This window comes from Malaya genurostris, chromosome 2, assembly GCF_030247185.1.
Source record: "Malaya genurostris strain Urasoe2022 chromosome 2, Malgen_1.1, whole genome shotgun sequence".
Lineage (NCBI taxonomy): Eukaryota > Metazoa > Arthropoda > Insecta > Diptera > Culicidae > Malaya > Malaya genurostris.
Window position 1 is genome coordinate 348,460,270 of NC_080571.1, and position 14,920 is coordinate 348,475,189.

General features: G+C 39.4%; 1 protein-coding gene across 3 annotated transcripts; it reads right to left on the reverse strand.

Annotated features, from left to right (window-relative positions):
- Window positions 1-1,954: 1,954 nt before the first annotated feature.
- On the reverse strand, window positions 1,955-14,718 carry LOC131432053 (eukaryotic translation initiation factor 4E-binding protein Mextli). 3 transcript variants are annotated; one of them, XM_058598100.1, is made up of 10 exons: window positions 14,605-14,717; window positions 13,348-13,840; window positions 12,984-13,282; window positions 12,733-12,925; window positions 12,532-12,603; window positions 11,760-11,820; window positions 11,179-11,677; window positions 10,688-11,120; window positions 4,566-4,684; window positions 1,955-3,442 (listed from the first exon to the last, which is right to left on the reverse strand). In XM_058598100.1, exons 2-10 carry the CDS (start codon window positions 13,451-13,453, stop codon window positions 3,125-3,127), a joined length of 2,100 nt encoding a protein of 699 aa, XP_058454083.1. In that variant the 5' UTR covers window positions 13,454-13,840; window positions 14,605-14,717; the 3' UTR covers window positions 1,955-3,124. The 3 variants fall into 3 exon arrangements, with proteins under 3 accessions (XP_058454083.1, XP_058454081.1, XP_058454082.1); XM_058598098.1 differs by lacking the exon at window positions 1,955-3,442 and having other exon boundaries at window positions 3,716-4,684; XM_058598099.1 differs by lacking the exons at window positions 1,955-3,442; window positions 12,532-12,603 and having other exon boundaries at window positions 3,716-4,684; window positions 14,605-14,718.
- Window positions 14,719-14,920: the final 202 nt, after the last annotated feature.

Consider the following 14,920-nt stretch of genomic DNA (forward strand, 5'->3'; position numbering starts at 1 on the left):
AGTTAGTGCACTAATTTTCACAATTTTTTGCACATTTTACCCCATAATTCCGGAACCGGAAGTCGGATCCAAACAACAACAACAAAATCGTTACATACACACATACGTACATACACACACAGACATTTTTCGTACTCGACGAACTGAGTCGAATGGTATGTAAAGTCTCTACCCAAAATTACTAGTTGCGCGCCAAACGATTTTCCAACGATCTAGTTTTCTTTTCTACAACGGCAAAATACTGAGCATCTCGTTGTGCGCCGAACATCAATCGTTGATCTTGTAATCATTGACGACTTTTTCAACAGAAAATTCCATTGTCCATACAAATCAACAATATGGATTCTTCCCACTTTTCCGGCAGGTTTTCGTATTTTTTTTATGTACGAACCCGGTGAGGTGAAACCCGATCAAACAAAAAAAGAATCATGTAAATCCGTCCATCCGTTCTTACGTGATGCGATTGCATTTTTATTCTATTGTAAATATCCTAAAATCGTTGCGATGTAATACCTTATGTTGAAGACATACTTGGGTCTTGGTTGCACAATATTATTCGTCTTTTGTTAAAGGTTATTTATCCAGAAATCGAGTTACCGCAAGATCTACTATGCGAAGGAAATGAACATGGTTTTGTCTAAGTTCGGGTCGTAGATTTTTTTTTAATTTTGTGGGTAATCTGCTAGCTAGTTAAGGGCAAAGAAGTTTTCGAATTGTCAGTTCCTTCTCAGAAAAAGAAAGTTCAATAGTGGCCTTTCGTTGGTCCAATTAATCGTTCAACGGGAGGACAACATCCCGACCTTCGATTGTCGATTTTGAAACAGACGATTGAACCGAGCGCCATTTTTTTTTTCATTCAGCAAATCTAGCAGACAGAGGTTCATTGTTGAGCCAATATAAAGAGTTAGAGCCCCGTTGGACTAGTTTTACTGGAGAATTTTGGAAGTTTTTATTCCCTTTTTTCTTTAAATTAACTCAACATACTTCTACTTTATGTAGAATAACAACAAACTTTCTTTCTATATAAAGATAACACCAAATGTCCAACTATTTTTGTAGGAGTAAAAACAACAACAAATCGTTCCTACAAACTGAACGATTTCTTCGTGCAGTATGTCGTTCAACAAATGCTCAACGACCAACAAAATATAATTGCTTGCTGAATGAATTGTGTAGTAGCAAAGCACCAGTTGGCCAGTTCTAGGCAAAGGTAGGAGGTGCTCGGTGTATCGTATATCGTTTATTTATACCCCGCTTTACCCGGCCTATGGCCGTTCGCCGAGCAGGCGCTCGGGTTATAGTAAACGAAATTCTGTTGGATTCATCAAACCTTGAAATTCGTATGATTATTTCATATGAGAAGGAAATCGCATAGAAATAACTAAAGGTTTCATTACGTCGTATATCTTTATCGGGTGAACGAAAGGAGCGAAAAAATATCTAATATTGCGTGTTCGCATGAAAAGGCTTGCTCGCGATATAAGGACATACTAGTAAGATTCAAAATAAATCTATATGGGCCATGAGAAGTGTAAATGTACGACGTTCTGTTCAATAAAATTCTCTTCTTAGAAGTGATATCAAATCTCAGGATAGTTAAAACGGTATAACAGTTCCAGTGATTGGAAGAATTTCATTTTGCGTTATCGATTGTAATATTTATTATCTTTTTACCTAGCAATTCTCAATATGTCTATCGTTGGATTAAGCTAAGTTAAGGATTACTTTACGTCAATCTTGAAGATTCAAATGATTACGAATTGAATCATTTGAATCTTCAAGATTGATAGTTCATAATGCGGCCCGGCAGAATTGTTGTAAGTCCGACAGCCCGACAACTACTTCCAGGCTCGACACTGCCGGGTGAGACCCGTCCCTGTGTATTGCAGGAAAATGGTTCATTTTATGAGCGATAATCGGACTCAGATAAGATGGGTCATCAATAAAAGACACATTTTCTACAAAAAAAATAGTTTTTTTTATTTCCTCTTATCAAAAACGCAGTCGGCGATCGGAGGCACACCATGTTAGACTCAGTTGTTTTGATTTATTTTTATTATTTTTTTTTTTTTGCAATATTCGTGATTCGTTAAGGGAATAAATATGAAGACTGATTGGATAATGATTACTGTTAGCATTACTGACAACATCTAATATATATTAAATATATTAAACAAATAAATAACTAACATGCATATTTCTATGAACTGTGCCATACCCTGCAAAACAAAAGCTCTTAGAATAGCAGGATTATATTTTTATCGTCAAATTATTCAGTCGAGCTAAGGTGTAGAGACTTTTATGTTCACTGTTGAGGTTTCCTTTCTGTTTTCAGCATAACGAAAAAAAAAACATCAAAGCACAGCTACGACGCTGGTGACTAAGAAAAAATAATTAAATAACATAAATATGATTTCAATATACTAATTAATAAAAAAAACGGGAAAAACAAATAAATAGGAACAAAAAAAAAAACGTTTCAACAGTGATTAAACAAACAAAAAACCATCGGCAGAGTAACACCAAGTTCTATTTGAGGTTTGATAGCTTTGCTTCATGGGTCGAAGTGTGAAGTTATCTGAAATCTGTTCTTCGAGAAAAGAGTAGTGTGCTGCCTCGGAGAATTAAAAAAAAGCGATGGATTTGTTTTGCGCAAGACTAGATGACTAATACACAGCATGTTTACGTCTCGGTTTACTTTTCAAGTTACTAGATGATTTTCGGATGCTAGGATGGGTTATCAGGGAACATGCACGACTATATAAAAGGGTAATTATATCTAAGAGATTTTTTTGTTCATCAAATGGATCATCATTCGTTGAAGCTGTGTGTTGCTTCTGGTTGTTTTTTGTTGTTATTTGAATAACGTTTGAGTTGAAGTAATCTCAAGCTGCAGAGTGAAATGTATAGAACGATTTTTTAGATGAAAGTAAGGAAACATCGGTATTATTGCCTAATTTCTTTGTGAATTGATTTTGTTTTATAGCCTGTAAGGCTGACAGGTTATGGCTATAAGGATAATAATTAAGAATTGCCTGTGTTTTTATATGTTACTAAAAAACTACCACAAATATCGGTTATGAAAAATCAGGACAGTGCCAAAGCGAGAAAAAATTCTGTTTTATCAGTTCACATCTTGCTGCTTCGAAGCTTCGGTTGTCGTCGTTGTTGCAGCAGCCGTTTCGGCCTCCGCTGGTTGTGTTGTAGAATTTGTTGTCGCAGTCGTTGCCGTCATCGCCGCCGTCGTCGTCGTCGTAATCGCCATGGTCCTTGTGGTAGCAGAGGTTGCATCTACTTGATTGAACGCAGAATCACCCAATCCTCTTCGTTCGGTTTCGTTGGATCCTGGTTCGATCGAAGTGACACCACTTTCCTGAGCTGTTTGCTTTTTCTGTTCCAAAAACAAATCGCCATTAAAGCGGCTCTTGTCATCATCGATGTCCTTGACGTGAAAAAATTAGAATGAGTTTTATTTTGCTACTATGAAACAATCGCCTTTTCTGAATTGGGATCATTTTGGCAAAATCATCTTACAATCGATTAATAAACAGCAGTTTCTATGTACTTACGTATTAGTTAATGACTTACTATGAGTGCGACATTCACAGGTGAATTGGTTAGACAGTATGGTGCTTCGATTTATGAAATAGCCCACCACTCTAATGAGGAAAAACGTTAATCTAATCTAAATAGCACACATTAGTATAGGCACATATTTGTACATTTTGAAGAAGTCTTTAGTTTATTTGATTGATTCATATTTCGAACATCACATATACAATTGTGGAAGGCATCGTTTCTTATTTTCGATTTCCATTTTTTATGCATGGATCATTCGTTTTGATTATTACAAGCTAGATTGCAGATTGCATGCCCAATTCGAAAGCATTTTGCTATTATCGAATTCACACAATAGTTAGTTTCGCTACCACATGACATCGATTGGAAATTAAATAAAATCTGAGTATTTATCGAGAACATCAGGTTGAATAAAACGATATAATTATAATGATAATAATTTTGCGAACTTCGAAAGCTGTTGACAACTGAGTCATGTCAAAACGCTAGTCGATTGATTTGTAACGAACCAATCGAAACGGAGCTGTTTCTGATCGCTTAAACACGCCACCACCATTCTGTAGCGACATTTGCTGGTGCTGATGATATGACGATTGATAACTGTTGTTGGTATTACTATTAAGATTGTAGCAACTGCCGTGTTTTGGTGGGTATTTTGTTTCCGTGGCCATGTCAAAACTATTGGAACCTACGGTAGCATGCCGGCTGAGGAAACCTCTCGCAATGTACTGAGCTCTTCTCTGTTGGTGGTGGTGGTGGTAATCATTGTTAGTGTCGTTATGCTCACTAGTGCTAGTGTTATTATTGTTAGTATCACTACGGGACCAGCCGTACTTGTTATTAGTATTGATGTTAGTAGGAATGTTGATGAGAGTAGAATTATTGCAACTGTTACAGTCAGACCCGGTGGTGCACGATTGGGAGTAGTCTCGATCATCGGATGACGTTGGACTACCATCTTTTCTTACTTCACGATCGGTGTTTACCTTGTTCCGTACTAGGTACGGCAGTTTATCGCAGATCTTCAACCAGTCACGTGGCAAAGCCCATGAGTGGGGAGACTTGGAGTAGTAGATCAAGCGTTCGTATTCATGCACAATTCTCGCTGAAAGTAAAGGAAACGATGGTTAGAACGATAGGTTGGCAATAATTGTAAGTATGTTTTCTGTTTACTAAAATATTGTAAATAACATATTCCCCATCTTTTTGCAATATTTACTGAACGTCAAAGGTTGATGTGATCATGTTTACAGTTGATTGAATAATAATAAGAGTTCCTATTTTTACGTTTCGTCTTCCACTCATCAGAGCATCAGTACTTAATGTTGAACTATCAATACCACCTTGCGGTTCAACATAAACCGCTGAGCTTTCCCGTTGACAACAATGCTACCACCCCAAAAAGCGTTGGATTCGGAAAGTAGCATACATATAAAAGAATTGTACTCTGTACTTGGAAAGCAAAGCCTTGGTATTACATTCCAGTAGTGGAGAAAGACCTTCTGTTTCAACAGACTTCGCAGTCGATTCAAAGTGTACAGAACCATTGCATGGCTGGTGCTACGATTCTGCTGACACTACGAATCCTTCCAGGTCGGGGCTCGAACATACGATAACTGGTTTGTAAGACCAGTGCTCTATGCATTGAACCGCCAACCAGGGACAAATCAATTCTGTACTTGGAAGATAAGCGAATAAAATTTGCTCATTAGACTGGAACGAAGTGGTATGGAAAAATATAAAAAGATTTATTTTCTTGCTCCACCAAACTTTTCGTGTTTCTTTTGAGTCCCATAAAAACAATGCAAAGTTTACCACGATCGGTGATATTATATTCTAGCGCCCCATTGTTTGGGCTTTGTATCGGTTTTCCTTTCATAACTTATTCCACGAACGTCAGATCGTTTTGCAGTCTTCAAAAGAAAACTCCTGCGAAAATAAAACATGCACTGATTTTTAGAGTCGATAGGGTGATTTCCAGATTCCATATAAACTTTAAACACATCCCTGTTCCATCTCCAATGTCACTAGTTCCATGTAATTACCAATTCAACACACAGAAGATCGGCAATGATGAAAAGACTTCATGATCTAGTCAATATGAATACAACATAAATTTCCTGTTTCGCATCACACATCACGCACACGAAAAATAAACTAAAATTATCGAAAATTAACTTAGCATTGCATCACAATCACAAAAATTACATTTAGCACATTATCTATTAATATGAGAACAAATGAATTTTCTAAAATTTGTGACGGAAGCAAAATTTCTTCACGTCCGACGCGCACGCCTGCTGCGATCGTACTTATACCTGGTCCTATACTTGTTACATCCACGTCCCATATAGTCACATTTAGGGTGTGCAAAATGTTTCCATAGTCTTCAAAAAGTATCGATTCCTGTCAAATTATATGACTTTTTTAATGACCCCCTCTTGTTAAATACACTTGCTACGCTCTCTTTCCTTTGAACATACCTCTATAATTATCTCTGAAGACCTGAAGTACCTGTGCCAAGTTTTGTGGCAATTCGTTCAGCAGTTCTAGAGTTATGCCGTTACAATTATAAAAACGTGATTAATCCACCTAGCAGTGAGATGATACCTTTTTTTTTTTATCAATTCGCATGTGTTTTTTGCATGGATATTCTTCGATGTTTTAGTTCTCATGACATTATTTCAATTATCGTCGTTTTAAACGGCAAGTTGAGATTTTAATCACTCATTACCCTATAATGTCGAAACTGCAAATCGTATCGAATTTCAACCTTAACGTGACCATTGAATGTCGAAGTAAGTTCCACTTTAGAGTTTTTCGTCATTATACTTTCAGAGCCGGAAAAAAAATTAAAATCTACATTCATAAAATGTAAGCAATTTTCCATCAAACGTTGGTGAAAAATTGTTCAAAACTGATATTTCATACAAAATGTCAGGCTTAACATTTATTTGAGAATAAATTATTGTTAAAAAAGATTGTTTGAAACTCAATCCTGCAAGTCACTTTAATAAACTCATTGCACTGCATATACCAATCTATGACATACGTACTGAATAAAATGTACGTAATACACAAATTACCAACACAAGTTAACTTGGTTTACTCTTGATGCTTAATTAATACCAGTGCAGTAAAACTTCATTCAATTCAATTGAAACTGAATGTGGAACACATTGACGATCTCTCTATTGCAGTAAACTTCACTCTCTGACACACACAATGTTTGCTGACGGCCCGAATGGGCAGCATTCAGTTTATCACTCGTTTCTCTTCAATCGAGGCTCAGTTTAATTACCGTCAGTTGATCTCTTGAAGTAACAAAATATCTCTTTCAATAGTGTGAGAGATTCTAATTGGTTCAAGAAAATAGATGAAAGCCAAACCAGATAGCTGAAATATAAATCACAGAATACACATAAATTAATTGTTTCCTCCTTCAGTTTTCATTTTTAATACTTTACTCCATTCATAATTCTATTCGTTCGAACTTGCTTATTACCAAGAGCGAAGGCAATGAAGCAGGTAAACTACTTGGCACTTGAAACTGAGCAAACAAAACTTCAAATGACTAGGTACAATTATTCAACTGAGGATGCATCCTGGGAGCTTCACTTAAAAATGGCAGCAAAAGTCAAATGAATTAGTAGGGACATGCTGACGGTCGGCGGCCATAAATTTCATTTTCATCCTATATTATTCGATCGAAAATGAAATTTTACCGCACTGATTAATACTCTCTGATGTACGGAAAATGTTACAGTAAAAATAAAAATGCTTACAATTGTAATTTTGAAAGAAGTGAAACAGGTTTCATCGAAGATATTTTTTTGCTTCGAACTCTTTTTGTTCGGCAAACATTTCCTTCTTGGTAAGAAGAATTTTAAGGTAGACCACATCAGGATGATCTGATTCACTCTTTTTAATTTCTTTTTCAATTATAATAGCGCCTTCTTCTGTTGTCAGATTTTACTCTGAATGTCTTTCTTTTCCTCCTCATTTTTTATTCTTTTATTTGGAGCCCACTGGAATTAGTTTCTGTCAAACTTGTTCTCCAGCAGACATAAAACCTCCTCATTTTTCGCATCAATAGATCAAAATCATCCAAATGATACATTTCCTTAAATCTAGTGCTAAATCTAAACTAAATCTAATGAGACAGTAGCATAAGAAACGATTTCTTGATAACATTACGTGATAAATGAAAGTCGAAAGAACTGAACCATTTGTTAAATATGTGACACATGCTAGCAATGAGCTCGTTATATCCATAATTAGTTCTAACATAGGGAATCCGAAGAAATAAATAGGAAAACTACGACGTCGAATGTCGAATTGTATCAATTGAAAGTTCTATGTGCTCTTTAAAATTTAACTTGGTTTCCGGAACACCCAGGTCCTTAACAGACGATGCGCGTTCGCGAACAGTTTGTGGCATATTATAGTCGACGAACGATAGTTTCATACACTTGATCGAAAAATTTAGATCGTTGAGATACAATAAAATTATGATCGGTCCAAGGTGACTTCCTTGAGGAACTCCAGATGTAACAGCACATGGTGAGGTTGTACAGGCTCCTATTTTCACTATCATTTCATTACCAGTTAGATATGATCGAAGCCAATTAAAAAATGATACGTTTAATCCCAGTCTACTTAACTTGGAGATCGTTATGTGATGAATGATTTCGTCGAACGCAGCAGGGGACTTACCTTACCTTACCTAACAGCTATAGGCCTGGGGTGTCCTTTGCTGTATCAAGCATACGTCTCCACATAACTCGGCCCATGGCTGCTCGTCGCCAGCCACTCAAGGCACGGATGCTTCTGAGATCACCCTCCACTTGATCGATCCACCTTTCTCGCTGCGCTCCTCTTGTTCTTCGGATTAGATTCAAGAACCATTTCACTGGGCTGTCGTCCGACATTCTTATGACATGCCCAGCCCATCGTAGACGTCCTATTTTAGCTGTCCGTACGATAAGTGGTTCTCCTAGCAGCTGTTACAATTCGTGATTCATACGCCGTCTCTACGTTTCGTCTTCCATCTGCACTTCGTCATAGATGGTCCTCAGTACCTTTCTTTCGAAAACACTGAGGGCGCGTTGGTGCTCTGCCAGCATAGTCTTTGGCCACAAAGAGAACAACCGGTCTAATGAGCGTTTTGTAGATGGTCAATTTCGTGCAGTTGCGTACTTTTCTCGATCGGACGGTTTTTCTGAGTCCAAAGTACGCACGATTCCCTGCCAAAATACGTCTATGAATTTCTCTGCTGGTGTCATTATCGGCGATCACCAGTGAGCTAAAATACACAAAAACGTCAACCACCTCGATATGCGTAGTGTTTCTTCTCTAAAGCCTCTTCCTCTCATGTATTTTGTTTTCGACGCATTTATGGCCAGTCCGATACTCCTAGCTTCAGCTTTCAGTCCGATGTAGGTTTCCGTCATCTTCTTAAGGTTACGTGTCACAATATCAATATCGTCAGCGAAGCCAAAAAGTTGTACGGACTTTCGGAAGATCGTGCCACTCGTGTCGATTCTCGCTCTTCGAATCACACCTTCCAGGGCAATATTGAACAAGATACAAGAAAGTCCATCACCTTGACGTAGCCCTCTCCGAGACTCGAAGGGACTCGAGAGCGTCCAGATACTCGGACGTAGCACATCACTCTATCCATCGTTGCTTTGACCAATCGCGTCAGTTTATCCGGGAAACCGTATTCGTGCATAATCTGCCAAAGCTGTTCTCGATCGATTGTGTCGTATGCCGCTTTGAAGTCAATGAATAGGTGATGCGTGGGTACGTTGTATTCACGACACTTCTGGAGTACTTGTCTTATCGCGAATATGTGATCCGTAGTGGCGCAGGCTCCAGTAAATCCCGCTTGGTACGGCCCTATGAATTCCTTAGCTATTGGTGATAGACGACGGCAAAGGATTTGGGAGAGTACCTTGTAGGCGGCGTTCAGCAATGTGATTGAGTGGTAATTGCAACAGTCTAGCTTATCGCCCTTTTTGTAGACGGGACATACCACTCCATCCATCCATTCCTGCGGTAGAATCTCCTCCTCCCAAATCCTAGAAATCATCCAGTGCAGCGCTCTAACCAGTGCCTCTCCTCCATGTTTGAGCAGCTCGCCTGGTAACTGGTCATTGCCCGCGGCTTTGTTGTTCCTCAATTTGCCGATCTCCTCACTTATCTTCGACAGATCAGATGATGTTCACATAGGATTTCTTCCATATTTCAGGAAAAATTCCAGAACGCAAAGAACAATTGAAAATGTTGGATAATGGAACCAACAAATTATTAGCACACTTCGTTTCTTTTATTGTCATACTTCGCTTCGTAAACATGTGTAAATTTTGCTTTAAGAATGCGATTTTTATCATACACAAATTTTGTTACCATATTATTGTAGAATCGCATTCCATTTATTATGTTCTTTGCATTATTGAATGTATTTTCACAGAGACGATATCTTCCATCTGACATCAATATCCTTGAGTGTAAAATGTTGAAATAGCAACTTGTATCACTCGAGACCGAAAAGCATAAAATCGAAATTTTGTCCACTGAAGAAAACATTGGCTAGAACCGCCTTCTAGTAAGTTTTAGTTTTGTCAAGGTGAAAAATCGGCCATCTCGACCAATTGCTGAAACGTTCGCCCATCTTTAATTTTTTAGGGTTTCATAAAACTCACAAGCTTAAAAAATTTGCGAAGAATTTTGTGGAATGATATTTTTTGAAATTCGCGCCATAGCATTAAAAAATCTTAGCAGAAACCGCGCCAAATCCGCGAAAATCACGAAATCCGCGCGACCGTAACAACCCTGCAACTAAACGAATCGTCACCAAATTTGGCGAATGTACCAAAGCTGTGAATCGATGCTTTTTAACGAGAACGGATACTTTCTACAATACTTAGAGGTTGTCATAAGGGTAATCATGGAGGAGAGCTATCACATTATTTTGCTGATAACTCTTTCTAAAATCAATTTATAATTCTTGCCCTCGGAAGTAATATTACAAACAATCATAGAAATAACGTGTATCGTTTGTCATCACGGTTGGCCTGCATATAAGCTAACATGATCTACCTACCTGAAGTAGAATCGTCATTCGAAGCTGGTGCAGCTGTGCTGCCATCCTTGATGCCGTCCGGTGCGCTGTCCTTGCGCGAGAAATGACTCCTTCGGGATCGACTCAGCCCGTTATTGATGGGTGTGGACGTGTTTACTAGCGTCGAGCTGGACGAGCTGGAACTGTCGCCCGATTTACACCCGCTGCTGGCGCCAGGTAGAGTCGGTGGTTCTACGATGAACACATCGTCATCCACTTCGATGCAGTTGGCTCCCATCGCCATAGCATCGAGCCCTACGCCACTGTCGACAAACGGTGATCCAGTTATTAGCTGATGCTGACCCGGCATCGGTGTTACCGGAGAAGCCAGTGAATTCGGTAGGTCAAATCCCATCTCCACAGCAGCCAAAAATTCATTGCTGCTGAAGTAGTCGTCAAGCACCAGCTTTGCAACCTGGTAAATGTTTTGTATGTAGAACGTACAATATAATAATAATCCGATCAACACTCACCCGTACTAAGTCGAAGCATTCTCCGGTGATTTTGACGTTGTGTCTGCCAACACTAACCGTATACTTGTATTCACCCAGAGAAGCATCATTTGAGGATAAACTGTGCAGTAACAATCCCGACTGCTGTCCAAGATTCTGGGATCCGTTTCGGGCCAATTTTGGATGAGTATATTGTGCCGACTGATGTTGTTGTTGTTGCTGCTGCTGCTGTTGCTGGTACAGGTTACCGTTATTTGAATTAGCTAAATTCAAATTCAAACCAGCTCCGGATTGCGAGCCCGCTTGCTGGAATCCGTTTGGATTGCCCATCAATGTGGAACCTCGCTGCCCAGTGGGATTATTTGGCAAAGAGTTTGGCCCATCGGAGAGTGGTCGTCGTGGGAGCATTTCGTCCGACGCAGACGATGCCAACGAGCTGCACGAGCCATCCTGTGAAGTTTCCAGACGCACCGGAGATGCATTACGACGGATTGTGTCTTCGATCAACTGTTTCGCGTAGCTGATAGAGAAAGAAAAAAACAATGTCACTCACTCACTGGAAGCTAAACAGCCATTTGGAGAGCGGCTGCAAGGAGTCTTACTTGATTTTCTCCTCATTGGGACCGGTAATTTGAACGAGACGTTCCTTCGCACCTGGATTAACTGACAATATAAGTCGGGATTAGAAAATTTTCCTCCAATAGATAACAGTCAAAACACAGAAAAAGTGCAATCTTTCACTCAAATGTAATTTGAGATGTAACGAACGGGTTGGTGAATAAGGTTAGTTATTGCATTTAGAAATAAAATTCTACATACTTCGCCTAATGAATAGAAAGTATGTGAAGATGAAAAATTTGAACAGGAATAACTTGGCTCTAACTCGAGTTGATATTATTTAATCCAGTCGTAAGCCTTTCAGTGTTGATTCATCTCTAATCAATATACTATGGATAAAGGTAAAATGTGAGAAAGCAGCGAACGATAGCGAAGAAGTACGTATAATGCACATTGGAATGCTGGACAGCAGACAGCAAATCGTGTCGTTGAAGCACGTGCATACGTAAGGCTTATTTCCGGGGCCGTTGCTAACTCGATTAGGAGGTTTGATGGTGAGCAGTTTTGTCTCATGACGTTGCACGAGCTACAGAACGTGCATTAGTGTTGTGCATAAATGTTGTAATGGTCGAAAGAAAATGCGTTATCAAGCTGTTAATTTAACATTGATTGATGGTACGGCCAGAATAGAACAGATGATTTGTGCGAGGTTTACGTGCTTATTAAAAACATTGTTCAAACGTTAGTGCCAAACGGTGCAATAGGTTGTTATTCTTGTCAGATTCACACACACAAGCAAACCGAACTGGGTGTTACCTCTTTGGAACGATATAACGGTTTCGCTTAATTCCTCTATCATGTGAACTCTACGTCCCTTGATTCCCATTACTTAGGATTGTTGTACACAGTCCGGTAGTGAAAATAAATCAAATAATAACAAATATAAGTATACATCCGGGGTGGAGTATTGGTTTCGAAGATATTTTCCCGTCAGGGAGTAAAAATCAAACATTGTACCTTTTCCAGAATCAGCGTTGCGGATAACAATCTCGTCCTTGCAGTAAGTTTTGCCGGGAATTTTCGTCGGCTTCGGAAACTTGCCCGAGGTACGAATTAATTCACCGGGAGACAACGACGGGATCATCTGCTGTCCTAGAGACAATCCAGGAGGGGAGGTGCTCAACAACGAAGAATCGCCGATGACATCCGGCTGAAAAACGAATCGAACGTTGGAATGAAATATGTTCCGCCAAATGAGTCAAGCCTACCTCTACATTCGTAGCCTTGTGCTTGTAGTAGGTGTTTATACCGTCCGACACTTGCCACGACTTGGCTCGCAACTCAATCAGTTCCAACAAGTTAAGTCGCGTCATTATGTTTAACCGTTCGTCCTGCGAAGCATTTCGAAAAATTACGAACGCTCGATCTAGGGTATCTTTGGAAACGTTCTCCAGTTGCGGTCCGTACAATCGCAGATTTGCCAGTAGCGCGTTCATACCGTCCGCACTGTTACATCCACTGTTCAAACTGGCTGCAACATTTTCCGTCAATGTGATAAGTTCTTCAACTGAAAATGAAAGTGACATTCAATATGATTCGGATTTTAAGAATTGATCGTCCAGCTAAACTTACTTGATTGAACTTCGTAGACGGGTACATGACCGTGAGATTGTTTCAGTGTAGCCTTGAGCGGACGAGGCGGTTCCAGATTTTTCACCGTCCGACTTATCTGCGACATGACTATCAGCGAATTCGTTGGTCGTTCGTTTGCTGACGCGGATCAAATCCAGATCGTCCTCGCCCCAGCAACTATCGATTTGTGACTGATTCAATGTACTTTGCAGTAGCAGACGTTATTGATTTCTACCTCAACACGAACAGAAAAAAATCCGGTGTTTTGCTCGGGTAAAGTAATTTCCAATGAATGGCGATTTGTCAATGTGGTGTGTTGGCTTTTTCCTTTACCGTTAGTTTTTCCGTTTCCTATCCTTTCTTGTTCAATACAAGTAAAACAGACACGCACTTCGTCACGTGGTGGCAAGTCAAACAATGAAAGACATATAAAACGATACAGGAACAGAACGAAAAGAAAATAAACGGATTTGCCGATGTTTGTGCACCTCCCCTGTGAATGCAAAGAACAGAACGTCATTAACTATATGGTAAATAAAAAGTTCTCTTGCTTCAATATATCGAATAAACATAGGTAGAAACCCTTGAAAAACAATTCTCCATCGAACGAAGTTGTACAACTTTCAAAGGCTTGTTTTGCTGTCCTAAGCGAGAGAAATTTGCTGCAATATAAACTCTGCGTCCGAGAAAATTAAGAGAAAGCGGAAGCGATATGCGATCACCTCCTATCACCCCCCATACAGTGAACACGATCATTTCATCGATTGCGTGGAAAACTTGGAAGTGAAGGAATTTGCGATTAAATCATCATCTCCCGAAACAGAATCGAAAACAGATACACTTCAAACACCTATTCCGATTCAATTATGACAATGATTTAAAATAATCGTAGTTTTTCGATCAACCTTCATTTACTAGATTTCATTCATAATCAATGTTCAGAATCCAACTTCAACGCCACACACAACAGTAAATAAATACTGCCAAACGCCGCCCACTAGGTTGCTGCTTCTAGCATTTTTTTTTTGCACCAGCACAGCTGCTGTCAAACGCGCTAATGACGGTGCGCAAGTTTCTTTTTCTTTTATCCGAAGAAAAGAAAATAGTTCGCTTTCATTTTTTCCAGCACTAATCGAATAACAGAATCACATTTCCGCACATATTGCGGATTCTAGAAAACCAACTTGCCAATTCTAACGGGATTCTGATTGTGAAAATTACGAGAAAATACGCATTTCCCTTCGATGCATGGCTCACCTTTTTCTGCTGCTTCAACAGCTCCAACTTTCCTCAACGCGAACAATTTGTCGAATGAAATGAATGTGGTGAGTGACGGGAAAATGTGTGGCACTATAAGAAAAGAGCCCACTATAGATAGTTGATGTCATCTTTCTCTTGCCCATGTGCATGGCAAATGCGCTCAAGTGAATGTGTATGCTTGTTTTGATTGCGTTACTTGGCCAAGTCGAATGAATTCGCTTAGGTGCGCGCAGATGAGTGACTGCGAGATCGCTGTGATTGTTCAGTGATATCATTCTCATTCAGTTGGCCTCAGGGGTGGATTTTAAATACA

Coding starts and splice junctions, on each gene's coding strand:
- LOC131432053 (XM_058598098.1), bottom strand. CDS start 13,453: ATGTCGCAGATAAGTCGGACGGTGAAAAATCTGGAACCGCCTCGTCCG. Junction 12,926..12,983: donor ACAAGGCTACGAATGTAGAG/GTAGGCTTGACT, acceptor TTCGTTTTTCAG/CCGGATGTCATCGGCGATTC. Junction 4,685..10,687: donor GAATGACGATTCTACTTCAG/GTAGGTAGATCA, acceptor CTTTACTTTCAG/CGAGAATTGTGCATGAATAC.